We start from the raw sequence: 19,613 nt of genomic DNA, 5'->3' as shown, positions 1-19,613 counted from the left end.
CAAATGAACCAAAGGCGAGTATCTCAAATAGAGTATTACACAAGAACGACTGGATAAAAAGACAGAAGATTATCTATAACTATGTGACTCAAAAAAGAACAACAAAAATAGAAAACAAAAAAAGAAAACAAAAAAATGGACTCGCGGGGAATCGAACCCCGGACCACTCCCATGCTAAGGGAGTATTATACCACTAAACCACAAGCCCAACTTGTTGTCACTCAGCTTACTTTAGTGGTATACAGCTTAGATTATATATTGGCTGGCTCGGCTTGAATGCTCTCAAATGCAGGCTGCAATGGATCCATATTCCCTTTTTGTCCACAAACAGGCACAGAAATGAACATTGCTTACAGGTTTCAGCCCACTGAATGCTTAATAAATGCGTGTTATTAATAATCTGGAAAAGGCTTCTTAATACTACTAATCTTTCGCATTCCAGCCAAGTCTTCCATAATATATATCCACAACATCACAGCATAATCCTTGAAAATCACAAACCCCAAAATTGAGACTTACTTTATCAAGTGACCTCTTGCATATATACTAGGCTATCTATAGTTCTCGTGGTCCATAGTGAGCCCTGCATAATTCCCAATCGGCCTGGCTATTTGTGACGGATGACATCCTGTGCCTAAGACTATCAACTGTGATGGCTCTTCAGCTCGTATTCAGCCGGAATTGGCTTTAGTTTCCTGCAGGTTCGTGCCTGGCTTTGGCGATCCAGAATTGCAAATGTCAGCGATTAAGCTTAGGTTTGCTTTTCTGTACCCCGGATTCTGTATGGCATCCGATGTAGAGTTATGGGATCGATGGGAGAGTTTACTGTGATCATATATGTTATTACTAAATGTAGAGTATATAGAATTATTCAGTTACTCTCCTATACATCATGCTTATAAAGTCCTGTGTAGATCTCACAATCAAGCAATAAATCCGAAGCGAGACTGTTTCTCAGCCTCAATGTAACCAGACCATGCAGGTAAGCCGCCTCTCGTGAACTTCGGGCTCGCCGGGTGTACAATCGAATATCGAATAGATCATTTTCCTATTTCGTCAAGAATAGTGATAGAATCCGTGAAGATGCAGACTGAGCCGAGGACAGTTGCGGCTCCCGATGGATATTATTGAGAGTGATTCGATATTGTATGGAGAGGAAAGGTATATAAAGGACTATCTTCCCAGAGAATTATCCATCATCAAGCAGCACATCGAACAGATCAACAGTTCAATCTTCGTTCAACTCATCCCCTTTCAATTAGCTCCAGCCTTCAGACATCAGACAGTATGTCTTCTCTCCAACTACACGATCAAACTGACACTCTTAGAAATGCAATTCTCCATCATCACCATCGCGGCCTTCTTCGCTGCTACTGCCAACGCAACCGTCTATCTCGGTCTCCGCACCGGTGTCGACGGCAGCAAGTCTCAGGTTGCCTGGTATGACCATCCAACAGCCCATTAATGTGATATCTAACGTGGATAGGACCAACGGAACCCCCGACATCTGCAGTGGATTCAGCACCATTGTCAACAGCGACAGCAACCCCTGCGGCAGAGACTTCTACGTTGACGGCAACAACGGGCCCTTCCGCTTCGAGGGATGCGGTGGAAATGGTCTGACCCTGTTCCGCAATGGCCAATTCAACAGCAACTGCAAGTATGATGCGAAGACCATCTCTTGCTCTGGTGGTGTCAAGATTGCCCAGGGATGGAACTGTGCTTAGTTGATCTGTTATTATGAAGTCATTGATGTGTAAAGAAGTAGTGAGAGATGTCAGGAATCGAGTTATACTATTGAGATTACATGACCTCGTAGCTATCTGATACCTACCATGCTAATTCTGGTCGTGCCATACAACTGGCAGCTTCAAGTTTCGAACAAAACTGTTCCTCTTCGCTTAGTTTACTTGTCGCCATTTCTCCAACCACTTTGGGAATAATAGGCCAGATTTCTCGTCCTCCTTGTTTCTCTTCTTTCTTCCTGTGTTCCATAACCTGACTGCGGACGGTATTTTGGAAATGAATAGGGCCCTGAAATGGTCAATTCAAGATCTATATAACCGGCATGGAGACTTACGCTTTCTTTGCTGGGATGAAGTTCGCCATTGACAAAGATACCAGTCCCCAGATTTTCCTGAGATCCTTCGCAGAGATCCCTATCTTCTTCTAAAACCTGATGGTAGAAAGCGTTGATATTGGCAAATTCCTCATCAGTGGCATTCTTGTGTCGAAAGACTTCATTTTCAATCTTGCTGGTGGTTGCCGTGACGGGGATCATGCGTTGGATGTAGAAGAAGTTATCCCTGCACTTATTAGCAATAACTCCATCATAAAAAGAATAATACATACGTGACTGTCACCGATGTAGTTGGGTAGAAGAAAGTAATCACCCGCCGAAACTGCTGATCACTCTGCGCTTTATTGAAAATGTGATGCTCCATGTGTCCGTCTTTCGGGTCAACGCGATATCGAGTCAGATCAGAGACACCCGCAATGAGAGGATGCGAAGTCGGACAATGGTAGCACTCGTTGTAATTATCCACCAGCCCTTTCCAGTTCGCATTGACGTCCATCTCCCAGTAATGGTCATAGGTGAATTCCTCGGCAAAATCAAACTCTTGCATGCGTGGCTTTTCGTCCACACCATAAAAGTCATCATCCCACTTGACATCTGGCTCGCCAGCTTGGAGATTTACCCAGACGAAGCCGGCTTTGTCGATGTGTACGTGGATAGGGAGGAGGCTGTGTTGGGATTTGTCAAAGTCGGGCACTGTTTCGAAGCGCGGTGCTTTGGACAGATTGCCTTTGAAGCCGTACGACCAGCCATGGTATTTGCAGCTGAGGATTGAGGCTGTTCCTTCGCGAGACTGAACGACGGGGTATGCGCGGTGTCGACAGACGTTGTGGAAGGCGTTGATGTTGCCGTCGCGATCACGGACGAGGAAGAAGGAGATATTGGCGACGGTGAAGGAGAGATAGTCGCCTGGTTTTGTGAAGCGGAGAGAGTGAGTGAGGAGGATCCATCGCTTGGAGAAGATGGCACGACGTTCCAGCTGGTACATTTCGGGGGAGCGATACCATGATGCCGGCAAGTTGCGAGGAGGAGAGGGTTTGTCAGAGGAGAGACCGAGGAAGCGCCACATGATGTTGATACAATTGATATAATCAATTAATGGTGAATATGAAGGAATGAATTGATTGAGGTTATATAGAATAGGCAGTGATCAAGAATGGGGGAGTGGGGGAGGGGCAGATAAGCGGACTATATCCGACACAGTTATCTATACTGATAGGATCGACTACAACCGAGACACCATCTCCACTTCACCACCCCAGTTTTCATCGACATGGGCGATGTGGTCATATCCCAGCAATTTGGGCGCCAATCCAGGATCTCTCCAGGCCAATGCCTCTCCTTCTGGAGTGGGCACCATCTGCATCTTGCGATCTCGCTCTTCCTGCTCTGGTCCATCGTGGAGATGATAGAGATATTGTTGGAGATTGCCTCTTTCCACCAGCATTTTCGTGCGTTGTTTGCGACATTCTTCAAAGACAGATAGAGCATGTCGTTTGCTGTCGAGGAACTCTGGTGATGTTTTGGAGATATTCCTGCTATTGGGAAGACGAGCGAGACATTCGCCTAGGACAGCGCCGTCTTCGAAAGCCATACCAGCACTGATCTGTTAGATATATCGACAAGAGAAAGAAGATGACATACCCAGATGCAAGATAGGGAAGAGTGGCATGGACAGCATCGCCCAGCATCACCCATGCTCCAGAAGGATGCGTCCAGTTGTAGTCGCCAAATCGAATGCATAACCGCCATTTATGGACGGATTGGCAGAGCTTCAAGAGTTTTTCAATTCTATTCAGTTAGAATGAACTATAGTATACTTAGTATAGAGACATACCTTGGATCCCAACCGTCGAATAAAGCACACATTTCCTCGACATTTCCTTCAATGGTCGATGCCAGAGATTCCTCTGGGATATCGTCTGGCACGAGAAGCACCATGTTGAACAGTTTGCCTCCACGGAGAACATAGTTGACTGTCTTGTCAGAATGATTCCGTATAGAACAGAGCAACATACCAGCATGAGCATCTGGCCCCAACCAGTAATTCACCTGCGGATCCGTCACCAACGGCGCCAATTCCGGATCCTTGAGCATCTCCTCTGTCGACAGCAGCAGTCGATATGCCAGATCGCCTGTCTTGATTGGAGGATCACTTCGTCCCAGCAGCGATTCCGTCAGTTTCCCAAATACTCCATCTGCTCCGATGACCAGATCGCCTGTCCACTGTCTGCCGTCTCCTGCGATGGCTGTTGCCGTTGCTGCATCCTGACTGACTTGTACATCTGCAATCCGCGCATTGCAAGTAATCTGCACTCCCAACTCAACCGCCCTGTTAACCAGACATTGCTGCAGATCCGCCCGATGGAAATCGCGATACCAGGTTCCTGGATATTGTTTTTCGGATTCGTGAAAATCCAAATGGGAAATGTAGTTGCCCTTCCATCCGATGAAATTGCACACGCGGGGGTATGTCATGAATGGAGTCAATGCCCCCTCCAGACCCCACTGTTGGAGAACTCGTGAACTATTCGGGAGCACTTGGATGCCTGCGCCGACTTCTTTGATTTCGTGTGCGGCTTCGAGGACATGGATATTGTGGCCGGCGAGAGCGCAGCTGATGGCGGTTCCGAGGCCAGCCAGACCAGCGCCGACGATGAGGATCTATCTTGTTAGAGATGTACTAGATTAGATGGTATCACCAACCTGTAGTTTGCATGAATCCTCGCGTAATTCTTGTTGCTTGATAGTAATAGGAGCCATGATGAAGGTTTGCGATGTATAGATGGAGAGTGATTCTGGTCAATTTATCTGGATGCGATGCGATAAATGCGTCAAGAATGGGGGTTAGCATTACGTCTTATCGTGGGTATATCTACATCCCATTGTACAGTGACCACCACAACACCATCATCATGTCTAGAGTAAGTCTCACTACTGCCTACCAATGCTATACTAACCCTTTAGTTTTCTCTCGCAGGTCGTACTGCGCTGGTCACTGGCGGGTCTCGAGGATGCGGATTGGGATTTGCTCGTGGCCTGGCAGAAGCTGGAGCGAATGTGGCGATCTTCGACGTGATCGAAAGAAGTGAGGGGTTCGATGCGATCGAGAAAGAATACAATGTGCGGACAGCTTATTACAAGTGAGTATCTGGTTTATATTGCGAATAAATACTGATCAGAAAGAGTCGATGTCTCGTCTCAAGAATCACTCGAAAACGGCTTCCTTCAATTCCAAAAAGACTTTGACAACGCCCTCGACATCTGCGTTACCTGTGCGGGAATAAATCGCCATCTTCCCTTTCTCGAGTTTACATACAAAGATCACCGTGATTTACTGGCCGTCAATGTGATGGGACTCTTTTTTACGGCCCAACTGGCAGCCAGGCAGATGATTGCGAACGGCACGAAGCACGGCAGCATTGTGCTGGTGGGCAGCGTGTCGAGCCACATTGCCGTGCGCAGCCAGCTGTGCAGTGCCTATTGTGGTTCCAAAGGAGCTGTGAAGTCCATGTGTCCTGCCGTTGCAAAAGAATTGGCTGAATATGTGAGTTTTCTTTGAATGTGAAGATATACGCTGACAGTATAGGGCATTCGAGTTAATACCATCTCGCCGGGCTATGTGCGAACCGAAATGACTGCTTCAGTATGTTTATCAATTACTTCTAAGATGATAGCTAATAATCAGTTCTCGCATCTTCTGGAAACGTGGAAGTCGGAATCGATGAACGGACAAGTGGCCGAACCGGAGGACATGATGGGGGCGTGTGTGTTTCTGGCCAGCGATGCCAGCAAATACATGACGGGGCAGGATATCGTCGTGGATGGGGGGGTTACTCGATGGTGATATTGCAGTCATAGATTATATCAATAGATAGCAAGAGTGGGGGATGAGGGGAAATCAGTCATAAATAAAGAATTCTTTCTCCGCATTGTTTCTCCGCACAAATCATCATCATCATCATCATGGCTCCCAGTGCGGATAACGAAGGATACGCGGATGGCCCGGCGGACGCCACGACGGTGGTTGTCGTCGGTGCAGGGCCGTCTGGATTGATGCTGGCGTATGTTCTACTTTTTGGACAGTGTATACTGATACTAATCTGTGAAGATGCAACCTCATCCGCTTCGGTGTTGATGTCGTCCTTCTCGACGACAGACCAGACAGAACATCAACAGGCAAAGCAGATGGAATGCAGCCCAAGACGATCGAGACATTCAAACAATTGAGGCTTGCTGATCCGTTGCTGAAAAACGCCGCCCGTGTTTACGACATTGCATTCTGGGTATGGCAACAACCGATCTATACAACTCCGCTGACTGTTTAGAAATCCACCGCAGAAAATCCCCTCCGTCGAACCGGTCGCCAAATCCACTATCCTGACCATCTCGTCGGTGCATCCGATCCGTATATTCTTCTGGCGCATCAGGGCATGATTGAGGATATTCTCATTGATGATATCGAGTCGAGGGGTGTTTCAGTCAAGAGAAACAGTCCGTTTGTTTCCTGTTCGCGGGTTTCAAATGGCAAGTTAAACATCTCATATGAGGATTTACCCAACAAGAATATCAAGACAATCCAAGCAGATTATCTGGTGGGCTGCGATGGTGCTCGATCCAAAGTGCGCACATTCATCCCCGATGCTCAACTGGAGGGAGAAATCACCAATGCATCGTGGGGAGTATTGGACGGTAAGCTCATCTTTACATTTCTAGATAAAACAGTACCGACAATATAGGAATCATCGACACCGACTTCCCCGATCTCTGGAGCAAAGTCGCCGTGCGATCTCACGATGCCGGTTCTATTCTCTGGATTCCTCGCGAACGCAACATGACCCGACTGTATATCGAATTGAGCTCGACAGACGGAGAACGCGTGGATAAATCCAAAGCAACGCCCGAATATGTAATGCAGCGAGCCAAAGCAGCGATGCATCCATTCAAGCTGGAGTGGAAGTCGATTGAATGGTTTGGCAACTATGTGGTTGGACAGCGAGTGGCGAAGCGTTTTATGAATGCTGACCGGCAGATCTTTATTGCTGGTGATGTATGTCTCTTCTATCTTGTTATTGAATGAAGCTAATTATCAGGCCGGCCACTGTCATTCCGCTCTGGCAGCTCAAGGGGCTAATACCAGCATGCACGATAGCTTCAATCTCGCCTGGAAGTTGAATCTGGTCATTCGAGGTCTTGCTAAACCGTCTTTGTTGTCGACTTATGAAGAAGAGCGACGCAAGATTGCCAACGATCTGATCAACTTTGATGCTGAACATTGTGAGGCATTCTCACAAGGTGAAGCAGCTCTGGCAAAGAACTTCAACGATAACATCCGCTTTATTTCTGGCGTTGGAGCAGAGTATTCATCTGGCATTCTGACTTATAACAATACATCTAAAAGTCGTCTTCAGCCAGGAGCTTTGCAGCTCCCAGCCCGAGTGACTCGTTATATCGATGCGAATCCGGTGGATATTCAATTGGGGATTCCATTGTTGAGTCAATTCCAAGTCTATCTGTTTGTTCCGGATGTACACCAGATGATGCCATTCTTGAACACACTCTGCAACAAATTGAGCACTGGTTCTCTTGCAAAGCTTTCATCTCGGGCTGATCAATCCTATCGCCAGAAACCTCGAGGATTGAATAAATCAGACGACTTTGTGCAGCCTCAGAGATACACAGCTGTTTCGAATGTGTTTACCTACGCATTGGTGACTCAATCTGAAAAGGCAGAATTTGAACTGGCTGATCTGCCAGAAATGCTGCAGAAGAGTCGCTGGACTGTTTATCTCGACAACCTGGACACTCCTAGCTGTACGGAAAAGTGGATGGGATCACCCGAAGCAGGAGTGGTGATTGTTCGACCGGATGGTTACATTGGAGCCAAGGGAGAATGGGGGATGGACGATGGAGAGAAGGCCGGAGAGTGGGTGGAGGAGTATTTTATTTTCTTGAATTAGGATAAACTATGCACTGTTTACTCTACGTGATAATATCTAAGATATGTAGAGGTAGATAGACAGCAGTGGGATACATGGACTCTCTGTATAGCGTCAAGTGGGGTGTTTATCACTCAAAAGTGGGGGACCATCGATCGTGTCCCCTCTCTTATATATACCTTCATTCTTCTTCTATTCCTCTCATCATCAATCATTCCAAAATCAATCACCAATATCAAAATGGGTTCTCTCTCTCCCTCTGCTCCCCTCTTCGAACCTCTTCGCCTCGGGGCGTTGACTCTCCAGCATCGTGTCATCCAAGCTCCTTGCACTCGTATGAGAGCAACCAAAGAATCCGATGGCGTCTTTGTTCCCAACGACCTCAATGTTGAATATTACTCCCAGCGTGCTTCTGCGGGTAGTTTGATGCTTACCGAAGCCACTCCCATCAGTCGATATGTATGTTCCCATTCATACTTCTATACTCTATACTGACTTCCCAGGCTGCTGGTTATCCAGGCGTCCCTGGAATCTTCACGCCCTCGCAGATAGCCGGCTGGAAAAAGGTCACCGATGCTATTCACGCCAAAGGAGCGTTTATGTTTTGCCAGCTCTGGCATGTTGGGCGTGCCACCGTTCCTTCGTTCATTGATGGAAAGCAGTCTGTCAGTGCGAGTGATATCCCCATTTCTGGTAGTGCGCTGGATGGAACGGAGTATGCTGCTTCTCCTCCCAAGGCCATGACGATTGAGGATATCCAGGAGACTGTGAAGGAATACGCAGCCGCTGCTCTGCGGGCTAGAGAGGCTGGGTTTGATGGTGTTGAGATTCATGGTGAGTACTTACCTATACAACATTCTATCGATACTAAGACATTCAGGTGCAAATGGATATCTCCTCGACCAATTCCTCCACGATAACGTCAACAACCGCACCGATGAATACGGCGGCTCGATCGAGAAGCGCTCTCGAATTATCCTCGAAGTCATCCAAGCTGTCAGTGCTGTTATCGGCGCAGATCGCGTGGGAATCCGACTCTCCCCATACAACTACTTCCAGGATACGCGCGACTCGAGCCCGAATGCAAACTGGCTCGTTCTGAGCTCGTTGATCGCTGGACTACCAGAAAAATCCCGACCGGCATATGTGCACATGATCGAGCCCAGATTCGACGAGATCCTGGATGAAAGCGCAAAGATGGACTCGCTGGATGGATCGACAGTGAAGCCATCGCTGGACGTCTTCAGACCGACCTTGAAGAAGAGCGGCATCGCCTTCCTGGCCGCAGGAAACTTCAACCCTGAGAATGCAGGAGCCAAGGTGATGAAAGACGGCGCTGATGCGGTTGTCTTTGGACGATACTTTATCTCCAACCCTGATCTGCCGTATAGATTGAGAGAAGGATTGTCGTTGACTCCGTACGACCGGACGACCTTTTACGGCGCTGACCCGCCCGAGAAGGGATATGTGGATTATCCATTTTACAAATAGATAGATACATTGCAAATATTCAATCAACTATTTTGACAAATTCAATAACACTTTCATGGCGTCGTGAACGACTGCCCATCGCACTGTGGCGAGTTGCTGCGCCATCACCATCACCAGTGGTTTGGGATCGTATCTTCCCCTCAACGCGGCCAGTTCGGTTGTGCTTGGGCAGCTGGTCATGGCGACAATCAGCGATGAGAGATCAGTCGTGATGCGATCGTGGCTGTCTGGTCCTTGGTGGAATGCCCAGCAGGTCAGGGTGGCTAGATACAAACACCAGGGAAAGTGGAATGCATCAGTCTGTTCCCAGTCATGCAAACTCAACACGGCATCTTGAAGTAGACTCGATGCATGTTTCACTGCTGCCAATGTCGCCCCAGACTCGCCGTGAAGCCATCGAGGAAGATTCTGTCGTGATCGCTCCTGATCACTCATCGTGACAGTCCGTCCGAGAATCTGCGATGCCCCAGCGACAATCTGCAAATCGAGCACTTCCACATTCAACGCCAGACAGGCACCGCGATACAACGCATGGCCGGCTGTTTTCATCCCTGTGAATCGTCGTGGGTCTGCCGTCTGTCCTAGCTTCATCGCCAGACAGTCAGCGTCGAAATCGACTTTCCATAGATCGTACGATCGGCCCATTCGAGGAGTCCATGCTCCCACTTTTTCTGGTGTTTCCGACCGTAGAGTTGTTTGATCGCGTCTTTTCAGATCCGCAGAGACAGACATAAGGCCGTGTAGAATCACGATACGAGCAAAAGCATTCAGATCGCGAGGTCTGGTGACAGCACCAGGCGTGATGTATCCTTTGAGAACAGACAGAAAAGAATGATCGGGTTCATTCGCAGCATGACGAGCCCATTCTGTAACTGTTGATGCTTCCCAGACAGCAGCACTGCAGGGTAGAGAAGAGCGAATCTCAAATCCAGACATGCAGAGTGACTGCGAGAATAAGACAGCATGCTGCGTATCCCACATGAAGCAATGCATCGCCACACGCTTTCGCTGTTCTGCATCCATAGCCTCTCGCCATGCTTGATCTGAGTCTGACACCCGCGATGGACCACGGATGATGCAGCAGTTACTGCGACGGATGAGTTTGATCAGCACGCAGTGGAATAACTGGGCCATTTCTCGCTGTTTCGGACCAGCGCGCATCTTCCCGAAACAGTCGATTAGAAGCATTGCCTGCAGCACCCAGAGATCAGGCTGAGGGGAGAATTCAGAAAGACAGAAAAGCTGGGTGCGAAGAGAGTCGTGGATGCCAACTGCCAGTTGATGGGCTTCACGGGTGCTGTATGTCGCGCCCATGGAGAGGATGGCTGCCAGGAAGACTGGATCGATGGTTTCAGGATCGAAGGTTGGCTGGTGGATGAGGGGATATACCAGGTTGAATCGTGTAAAGAAGAGATCGCAGTAGCTCTGCAGAGCAGGCAGTGTGAGCAACGGCGAATCGAGACCAGTTGGTTGGCCATCGATGCCAACAGGAGGGGATTTTGCAACCAGCGATAGAATGCCCTGTCGCGCATTTTCAGACAGTCGAGGGAGATGAGGCTGCGAACCGCTGTCGACAATGGGCGACCCAGACATCCAGTCCATTCCAAGGATATCTGGCGATAACTCTGGTCGGGTGCTGCGTTCTACAAAGGAAGCAGCATGGAGGAGAACAGACGAGCCATCTGAATATTCAGGGATCAGGGTCTGATCGATGGGATCGGCAGAAGGAATCATGTCCAGTCCAAGTGGGAGATCGAGAGAATGAAAGGCATCGTCAAGAGAAGCGACATCAAACAGCCAGTTGTAGTTGTGCGTGGCAGCAAAGGGGAGGTTGAAATCGGTTGCTATACAATTAGCATCAGTATCATTATCATTGTTGTAGACTCACCAGTATCCATGTTGAAAATGTCTGTATCCATCGATCCCCACGACCCATCGGCAGCATCAAACTGACCCGGAATCGGCTCAACATATGGCTCAAAAGGATTATTGGGCATCATCGGAGCCAGTAGAGGATCATTCTCATCGATAGACAGAGCCGAATGATCCATCCCCGATCCAGGCGGAGAGATCGGGGCACCGTGAGGTTGGTCATCATCGAGCTGTTCTGAAGCCGACAGAGAGACAGTAGACCTCGCTCTGGACTGATTCTGATGCGGGCGTGTGATGATTGATCCATCATCAGCTCGTCGTGTTCGCTTGCGAGTCTCTAATACTCCCAGTCCAGGTCCACCGGCTTCTTCGTCGCGTTTGGCGTGGCGCATCATATGTCGGGCTGGTCGTTAGAATAGACGTCTGAAGATGGGATAATGCTTACTGAGTAAATCAGGACGAAGAAAATGGACCGAACAGCGATCGCACGTATAGCCACTGCGCGACTGTTGGTGGTTGAGGGCATGGCGGCGCAGATGCTCAGCGCGCGTGAAGCTTTTGCGGCAGTTGGGCCAGGTGCAGACGTGGGATTTCATGATGAGATAGATAGAGAATAGAAGATGGAAATGCGGAGGAATGGAGATATGAATGGATATCAATGGATTATAAATGAATGACAGGGATCTTATCTTTGGAGAAGTTGGAGAAGCCTTATCTTTCCGGGGCTTTATCAACATATCATCTCTTCTTTTGGCCAATGATGACCCATTCTCTTTCAACGGAGATGCCAGAACTCTGGGGAGTTTGAGTGTCGAAACTGGATATCACATCCTGGAACACATTTGACATGGAGACCCCACTATCCTGAGCATGAACTTGTTCAAGTTGCCCTGTTTCCGTATCCCATACTCGAACTCCATTGGTGAAGAACTCTGCCGCCCAACTGACCTACCTCAGAAAAGGAGTTCAACCGATCAACAAGCCTCACAGTGTCTGGAAAGCTTCCAAGTAGACGCATTGCCTCGAGCCAGTGGATAAAGTGTTTGTCAAAGAACAAAAAGATATCCTGTATATCTGTGGACGTGAACTCGCTTTGCTCTAGATGATAGACCCAATAGCGGCATGCGTATCGAAGTGGGCATAAAGGGTCTGGATTGGGTATTTGAACCTCCTCTGATGTAATTCCATGAGGCAAGTCGTATATGTTTTCCTTCAGGCCATTCCTCAAACCATTGAGAGACCTTTGATACATTTCGCGATGAAGCATGGTCAGAGGTTATAGAGTCGTCGATAGTTCTTGTGCAGATAATCTTGCGCCGACTGATAGATTAGATAGAAAGTACTACTTCGAATAGTCAGAAACGACCAGCATTCCAGGACCACAGCTTCTGCTACATCCTCGCCCTCTAGGAGCTCTGCGAGAATTTCAATCTCAGACAAAGCCAGGGGACCCTGTGCAAGCATAGCAGCAGTTAGAACTTTTTTGCAACACGATGACATGGTTTCTGAGTCTAGATTGGCCAATCTATCGAGCAGATATTCATAGAATGCTTCCAAATCCTTTGGGACTTTTTTTGACAATCTCAGTCCAGGTAAACTCATGTGCATGGAGGAGTTCTTTGCAGACCAATGCCACCCAGACATAAGTGTTGCTTGCTTGGGCTCTCAACTTATCTGCTATTTCATCAACGCGGCTCTTCTTATGGGCCTTCTGTCTAAGCTGAACCATCTTTAAATCGATATATCTGTTGATAGAGGGCGACATATCGTGTCCATCAAGCTTGAGAAGACTGTGTGTTGACGAAGTGATGTCTTGCACACTTCCTGACATTTCAGACAGTGGCCGACTCGAGATGTGCCACTTTATATTGGATAGCTCCTCTGCAGAAGACGCCTCGTCGATGAAGCTAACCAGTAGTTCTCTGCTTGTTTCCTCGCATTCATCCATGGCATCAATAACGACGATGGCTCGTCCCAGGGTCCTATCGTCCAGGATCTTTCTGAACATGCCACGCAAAGTTGTGAACGCATTCTTGTCGCTAAGTAGTCTGTTTGCCGAATGATAATACTCTTTCTGACTATGTGAAATCAAGTGTGGTTGCTGCAGAAGTAACAGCCAGATCAGACTGCGAAGAGCCGCAACGCCGATCATAACTTGGTTGTTACCAGGCTTCCAAGCGAGACCGATTGAGTCGCACAGATGCATAGTCCTCAAATGATGGGAAGTGTAGCTGACCGGAGAACTGACACAGGAGACTGGCGATGTGCCTCGGAACCTTTCGGCATATACTGATTCCCGATATATTGTACAAGTCGAGACTGTCAAGCGACTTGTATCCTACGTTGATTCGTGGAGAGAAGAGATGCAGTATAATATGCTCAGACTGCTCAATGGCCGTGAGTAGTTGTTGAACGTCGTAAGGGCTAACAATGATGAGTATACTGGGGTTTCTTTGGACGGACAGAATCCACTGAACGGGTTTCTGGAAAGGGTCCGAAAAGTCGACGTGACCCAACACTTTGCTGACAGTATTGACAAAGTCGCGTGTAACGACGATGTTCCTCGGGAACTCAGACACATCCAGATATTGCGCTGCTGACGTGGTTGCGAGGGACATGAAAGCCGGCTGGAATGAATCTTTTGGATACACTCCGTTGAGGATGAACTCCTCCAGGCCCGGGTGTATCTGATGTTCTGCTGGCTCAGCCTGAAGCGGTCTCATGACTTGCCGCTCTTGTTCGAGCTCAGGCGAAAGCCCCCGTTCTTGCTCCTCATTGAAGGAAGAGTCTCCGAGCTCACTTAGACCAAAGTCCACGCATCGGCTCTCAAAAGCAGTTGCGGCATGCGGTTCCATGTGACTGATCATTGAAAAGATGTCGCTGCTGGCCCGGCGGGGACGGTACCGCCTGCCGAGGCTCTGGGCAGGATTTTGGACGGAATGCGGTTACTGGAGAGTGATTTCGATGCAAAGATAGAGACATAGGTTCTTTTCGAAGCCTCAGTATATAACACTTGTGTTGTGGAAAGGATTTGGATTTTATTACTACATAGGCGGCGACTTTATCCACGAGGCGGTTTGCACTTCTAAGTACCTTCATTTGCTCTTACTTTTTGCCCAGAACTACTCGAAGTTACTCACTATACAGCGGCGCAGTGTATATATCCGCGTGTTCACGGTTCGCATCAAAGGCATAGTCGCTCACGGGCGCGATAGTCTCCCGCGATACTGGGGTGATGTCCCGTTTGCGGCCGCCGGCTAACTGTGTCATCGTTATATGGAGTATCTGATTCTTATTAGTATATAACTCTATGCGGATTATGGTAGATATCAGACTAGGATGAATGGATCTTTATATTTCTTGGAGATATCCCTACTCGGTAATCAATAGGCAACAACAAGACAGGCAGTAGAGATCTCGAGGCAGAATATAATAGCCTAAAGCTGCATGCTCACCCCCTTGCTTGAACGGCGTTGGTATTGAAGCGCCAGAACAGAGTGCGATTTGGACGGAATGTATTGTCAATCGAGACAGCTGAATGATATCTAGTAAATATCACCAGACCTTGTAATGAATCAATTCCTGCTTTGGGAAGATAACACAACATGACTGTAAATCTAGGGTGGATCTTGGGGCTACTTGTCATCTTACACTGAAATATAACATGCTGTTGAGATCGCACCTTGGATTTCAGGAATGTTATGAAACCAGCTATCTGAAATTAGCAGGCACAGTGAGAACTAAGCCTCAGCCAAGAGCTCTGATACAGGAAGGCAGAGTTTACAGGATATAAATCTTTGCAAATGAACCGAGAGATCACAACCCCAAAATATATCTTCCTGTCAATCATTTATAATTATCAGAGATAAACTCTGTTCCATCATTCTTGAATTTTAAATCGTCCGGAGCATAATTGTTGAAGGCGGCCACGATACGGTCCGTCCAGGGGCTTTTATCCCAGCCCTGTGGGTATATAGCATCCTCCAAGAATATCGTATAGCGCTGGAATATGTCAGACCAGGAGAAGATAAAGGGTTTCGTTCAACATACCTTAAGCTCTGGACCGATTTCGTTCATCGCGGTTTTAATATTGCCTGGATAACTCTGACGGCCCTCGACATGGTCTCTTATTTTCTTATTCAGTGCCATCAACTTTGGGAAGTCAGTCGTAGAAAATATCAAGGACAAGGATAGGGAGAATTAATTCACCTGCTCCACTTTCTCAATCACATCTTCGCCAGCAGCCATGTTACCCTTGGTTTCATCAGCTTTCTCTTTGATATAGTCCCGTTTCTCGGTAAGGTGAATTCGCAAATCCTTATCTTATTGTTAGTAATATAGTCTGATCGAGCTGGGGGTGGCTCCTGATGAAGTAATCTTACATCAATTCTATAGTGTTTCGAATATGGGTTATAGACATCTTTATAATTATCCGAATCAAGGGTCTCAGCGAGATACTTAACAGTATCAATTACCTCATCTAGGTTACGCTCAACGGACGACCTATAATCCGTCTCACTTTCAGAGTCAGACATGGTGTTGGGAAGGAATAATGAAAGATGAAAGACAGAAGAGGATACGAACCGCTACTTATGCACACAGCAGGGCCAGCCACCATCAGGTGGGGTGTTGACTAACTTTCTACCACTTCCCGATCAAGACATGATGTGAAGCCATCTACAAATGATATTTATCCATCCACACCAATCCCCACAGTTGTCCATACTAGTAACGTTGGGTATCCACCAGAAGTGAGAGCTGAGCTGAGCCGAGCTGAACAGCGATTGACGTCAGCCGCCCCTCCATGTGAGCCATTTTTGCCATTGGATGGTGAGATCGGTACAAGTAATAAAGGTAACTATTAATGATGTCTCTACAGACTGTCCAACCCCTTCTCGAAGAGAACGAAAAAGAACCGCGTATACGGATAAAACCTTTGATAGAGTCCCATAGCCGAGCATGACCTTCAACTGTACCAACCTGCTGAAATATAGAGCAGAAATAACAAGTACAGGGCAGCTCAGTATCGCCTAGGAATTACATAGAGCCATTACTCGCTGTCCTTCATCAAGCTGCACCCCCGTGATGGCGTTGACGACAAACCGGTTTGATCTTCGGGGTCTTAATAGAATGCCCCATCTTCTATATAATCTCTGCCTGAAAGTTTTGATATTGGATAATCTCCACGTTATCCCCCACTCGGAACCTTAAAGCTCAGTCAGCGGTACCTCAGCGGGCCGAAACTCTACTCTTGCCTACGCCTGTTCTGACGGGTCCAGACAGTATATCGGACCGAGTCTGGAATGGGAGTTTGCCTTTGACACTCAGTTGATGCATATGGCGCCTAGGAAGCCAGATAGAGCCCTCTACGTCTGGTACCAGTTCTAATGGCTTCTGATATCGAATCTATTGCACCGTATGAATATATTCTTGCTGCTATACTAAATAATGACCCCGACAGGACAACTGGAAGCGGACCAAACTTGATTTGGTCCCATACTATTCAAAGATTCCTTCTGCCTGTCTCCCTTCCTTGACAGGTTGATATTCCAAAGGATCACCCGCAACAGGCGCAATCAGGTGCTTAAAGTATGACCTGTCAGATCTGTCAAGCTGAATCGTCACTTCCATTTGAACCGGCTATATGGATTTTATTAGTTGCCAGGACGAAAGAAGAAAAGAACCACTGGGTGTACTGACCTTGCCCAAGCTGTTCAATGCCACGTACACCGGTTCCGGTACTACCTTGTTCTTATCAACATAATGGCGAACTGGCACGGTAGCCGGAACTTGTGCAATACACATGACACCATCTGCCTTCTGCTGATGACAGTTATTACAGCCACTCGAGGCAAGAGAACCGCTGAAGTTATAAACACTTGCGACAAAGTTCTCCGACTTGTGTCCAGTGTACGATTTCTTGGACGGGTCGCCTAGGAAGATATTCACCTTGTAGGATGAGCTGTTCAAGGCGAATCTTTCCCTCGTCAGTGATTAAGGCATCCATGAGATGGGAATGTCGAAAATCTTACTTGTCATAAATAACAGTGATAACATAATCCTCCTGTGAACCACCCGGTTCGGGCAGACGACCGTACAGTTCCTTTGTCGGTGCTCCGTAGAGTTCTGCAATGTCTTTGAGGATATCCTCCCGAGCTCTTTCCCTCCAAGGTTCTCCCTCCTTAGGCTTAGGTCGCTGGAGAATCTCGTACGCATAGTGCAGACCTCGCCAGCACTGTACATCGTCTGACTCGTAGAGCTTATGCTGGTCGTCTATGTGGAATGGGGCCAGTTCGCTTTCCCTAGTGGGTTGACTGTATTCGTCATCGAACCACAGGTCAGGATTCAAAACCTGCCAGATGGCAGTCAAGCGGTCGATGTTACTACAACATTGATTGTTATTATCCATCCCTTCTATGCTTCGAGGAGGAGACCTACTAGTGATAGAAGAAGAAGATGGGATCAAATGCCGCCATAAAGACACTGCTCATATGGCCCGCGCCCCAGAGGTGGATGTTGTTTTCATCGGGACGAAGGAATTGTGTTCCTCCCACCCAGTTCTGATCACTGTTAGATGACAACAACAAACTCTTTTTCAGCGATCCTTACATGGACATTGTTATGGATGAATTCCAATGACATGGCGTTCTTCGGATTTTCTGTGCGGGGTTTCTTATCCTTTTCGTACCGAGTGGTCGCAAACGCTCCCCAGTTGTCCAGACCGTACTGGAACAACCGGTAGACCATGTCCTGCAGCGTAGGCACAGGACGCTGATGATCAATCCAGTCATTGTCATACCAAGAATGCTCATTGAGGGCATAGTTAGCCCGGAGCCAGTTCTGGCCTCCGTCGGACCAGACCGACTCGTGGTATCCGTCCAGAATTCCGTATTTGGTGGTCGCAGTGCACTTGTGCCACTGGGTTGAACATGACAGGTTAGTTTCTACAGAGAATGAACTCGGAAAAGGAACTCACAGGATAGGCAAATTCTGGATAACCTTTGGAGGCCGCCACGTATTCCTCGATGATCTTGTATGGTTCCGGCAAGTCGCCCATGAGCCGTGGAGTCTCGAATTTGTACACGGGATTGGGCCCAGTCTCGTAATCAATATCACCGTTCTTGTACGCTATCGTTCTGATAGTCGGCATCATGCACAGGATGGGCAGTCGGAGCCTGTCGTCATCCGAATCGCCGCTGTTGCCAGAAATCCCGGGAGAGCGGGTTGCATTGCGAGCAAAGTCCCAGTAGGGTAGACGCCACACATCGGCTTCATCTCTCCACACTTTCTTTTAAAACCATGGCGTATTGGGCCGCTCTAAATACCTGCTTGGTTACTACAGCGGCACTACCCCGCCAGTTGGGCGCCGAATGCTTGCATTTCACCTGCATTAGCCCGCTTAAGTTGTTGATACCTGCCGACATAGGTAGCCTCTCCTCTGCGCCCGATTTGCCACTGTCACCCATCCACTACTACTTGATGTATAGTCTGGCAAACATGCAACTTCTCTTCAGACTCGCTTGTATTTGACTATTGATTGGCAATCTTCATTCTTAGCGCTGAATATGGTGTGGAGACTTTATCGGAGATAAATGGAGTTGTGGTATCTGAGAAATTGATTTGTTGCATTCATTTTATGAGGCTGGGTGGTGGCATTGTGTATGCATACTACTATGTATGTAGGTAGGCAGTATACAGCCAAGATCATGCATCTATCTGAAACCAATCTTGTAAAAAAACACCCCAGTTGTACAGTCAAAATGATATATACATACGCATGTTATTCAAAAATTCTATACCCAGTTTCGCTTTTATTATCAGGATGTAGATACCCGTATATCAGGGTGAAAAATGCACCTATATATGCCCCAAAGGCTAGCATAACAAGGCACCTCTGCTATGTGGAGAAATAAATATCCAAATCATTGAGATATGACAGCTCAGTCTTCATTATGTTCCGTTCTTGCATATTGTCTGCAAATAATTACGACGTTGGTATGGGTCGACACTTGGTTCAGGTGCGAGTTCGGATCCCTTTGCATATCCTGCATCGGAGTCTTGCAGGCCCACTCGGTTGTGCCCGGTTATGGATTGGCATACGGGACATTCTCTGTTAGGATCCCTAATTCGATCATCATACCTTCTATCTTATCCACAGGCTTGAGGATCCGTATCAGTTGGATCTTCACATAATAGGTAGGTAGTCTGTTATGCTGCCTCCCAACTGTTCATGA

At 47.7% G+C, this 19,613-nt stretch overlaps 9 protein-coding genes and 1 non-coding gene across 10 annotated transcripts; 4 read left to right on the top strand and 6 right to left on the bottom strand.

The window, feature by feature from the left end:
- Positions 1-136: 136 nt before the first annotated feature.
- ASPWEDRAFT_t215 lies at positions 137-208 on the bottom strand. The gene has a single exon. It is a non-coding gene; the product is annotated as a tRNA-Ala (tRNA).
- A 1,120-nt stretch (positions 209-1,328) lies between these two features.
- Positions 1,329-2,028, top strand: ASPWEDRAFT_46442 (uncharacterized protein; the record flags this gene model as incomplete). Its single annotated transcript, XM_040836760.1, has 2 exons — positions 1,329-1,440; positions 1,487-2,028. Coding segments are annotated over 2 exons (353 nt in total), but the record flags the coding sequence as incomplete, so codon positions are not given.
- ASPWEDRAFT_55292 (uncharacterized protein) lies at positions 1,831-4,840 on the bottom strand (the record flags this gene model as incomplete). Its single annotated transcript, XM_040838189.1, has 8 exons — positions 1,831-2,034; positions 2,081-2,306; positions 2,353-3,056; positions 3,351-3,678; positions 3,722-3,868; positions 3,915-4,053; positions 4,096-4,741; positions 4,784-4,840. The coding sequence occupies 8 exons, from the start codon at positions 4,838-4,840 to the stop codon at positions 1,831-1,833; spliced, it is 2,451 nt and encodes an 816-aa protein (XP_040683372.1).
- A 152-nt stretch (positions 4,841-4,992) lies between these two features.
- Positions 4,993-5,924, top strand: ASPWEDRAFT_32934 (uncharacterized protein; the record flags this gene model as incomplete). Its single annotated transcript, XM_040833725.1, has 5 exons — positions 4,993-5,001; positions 5,045-5,220; positions 5,264-5,624; positions 5,667-5,723; positions 5,766-5,924. The coding sequence occupies 5 exons, from the start codon at positions 4,993-4,995 to the stop codon at positions 5,922-5,924; spliced, it is 762 nt and encodes a 253-aa protein (XP_040683371.1).
- Positions 5,925-6,064: 140 nt separating this feature from the next.
- ASPWEDRAFT_143584 (uncharacterized protein) lies at positions 6,065-8,308 on the top strand. Its single transcript, XM_040829445.1, has 5 exons — positions 6,065-6,141; positions 6,189-6,363; positions 6,406-6,769; positions 6,817-7,127; positions 7,171-8,308. Exons 1-5 carry the CDS (start codon positions 6,134-6,136, stop codon positions 8,035-8,037), a joined length of 1,725 nt encoding a protein of 574 aa, XP_040683370.1. The 5' UTR covers positions 6,065-6,133; the 3' UTR covers positions 8,038-8,308.
- Positions 8,257-9,507, top strand: ASPWEDRAFT_122299 (alkene reductase; the record flags this gene model as incomplete). The annotated part of the gene is made up of 3 exons (XM_040829145.1): positions 8,257-8,475; positions 8,520-8,850; positions 8,897-9,507. The coding sequence occupies 3 exons, from the start codon at positions 8,257-8,259 to the stop codon at positions 9,505-9,507; spliced, it is 1,161 nt and encodes a 386-aa protein (XP_040683369.1).
- Positions 9,469-11,995, bottom strand: ASPWEDRAFT_143579 (uncharacterized protein). Its single transcript, XM_040829444.1, has 3 exons — positions 11,825-11,995; positions 11,396-11,782; positions 9,469-11,351 (listed from the first exon to the last, which is right to left on the bottom strand). The coding sequence occupies exons 1-3, from the start codon at positions 11,973-11,975 to the stop codon at positions 9,535-9,537; spliced, it is 2,355 nt and encodes a 784-aa protein (XP_040683368.1). The 5' UTR covers positions 11,976-11,995; the 3' UTR covers positions 9,469-9,534.
- Positions 11,996-12,752: 757 nt separating this feature from the next.
- On the bottom strand, positions 12,753-14,246 carry ASPWEDRAFT_733247 (uncharacterized protein; the record flags this gene model as incomplete). The annotated part of the gene is made up of 2 exons (XM_040839311.1): positions 12,753-13,457; positions 13,546-14,246. The coding sequence occupies 2 exons, from the start codon at positions 14,244-14,246 to the stop codon at positions 12,920-12,922; spliced, it is 1,239 nt and encodes a 412-aa protein (XP_040683367.1). The 3' UTR covers positions 12,753-12,919.
- A 697-nt stretch (positions 14,247-14,943) lies between these two features.
- Positions 14,944-15,923, bottom strand: ASPWEDRAFT_188135 (uncharacterized protein). Its single transcript, XM_040832206.1, has 4 exons — positions 15,762-15,923; positions 15,589-15,696; positions 15,430-15,531; positions 14,944-15,381 (listed from the first exon to the last, which is right to left on the bottom strand). Exons 1-4 carry the CDS (start codon positions 15,912-15,914, stop codon positions 15,226-15,228), a joined length of 519 nt encoding a protein of 172 aa, XP_040683366.1. The 5' UTR covers positions 15,915-15,923; the 3' UTR covers positions 14,944-15,225.
- Positions 15,924-16,878: 955 nt separating this feature from the next.
- On the bottom strand, positions 16,879-18,670 carry ASPWEDRAFT_122282 (uncharacterized protein; the record flags this gene model as incomplete). The annotated part of the gene is made up of 7 exons (XM_040829143.1): positions 16,879-17,019; positions 17,080-17,356; positions 17,412-17,527; positions 17,621-17,762; positions 17,818-17,939; positions 17,989-18,297; positions 18,356-18,670. Coding segments are annotated over 7 exons (1,422 nt in total), but the record flags the coding sequence as incomplete, so codon positions are not given.
- Positions 18,671-19,613: the final 943 nt, after the last annotated feature.

Source organism: Aspergillus wentii (genome assembly GCF_001890725.1).
Source record: "Aspergillus wentii DTO 134E9 unplaced genomic scaffold ASPWEscaffold_10, whole genome shotgun sequence".
Classification (NCBI taxonomy): domain Eukaryota; kingdom Fungi; phylum Ascomycota; class Eurotiomycetes; order Eurotiales; family Aspergillaceae; genus Aspergillus; species Aspergillus wentii.
This window is presented reverse-complemented; position numbering and strand designations above follow the sequence as displayed.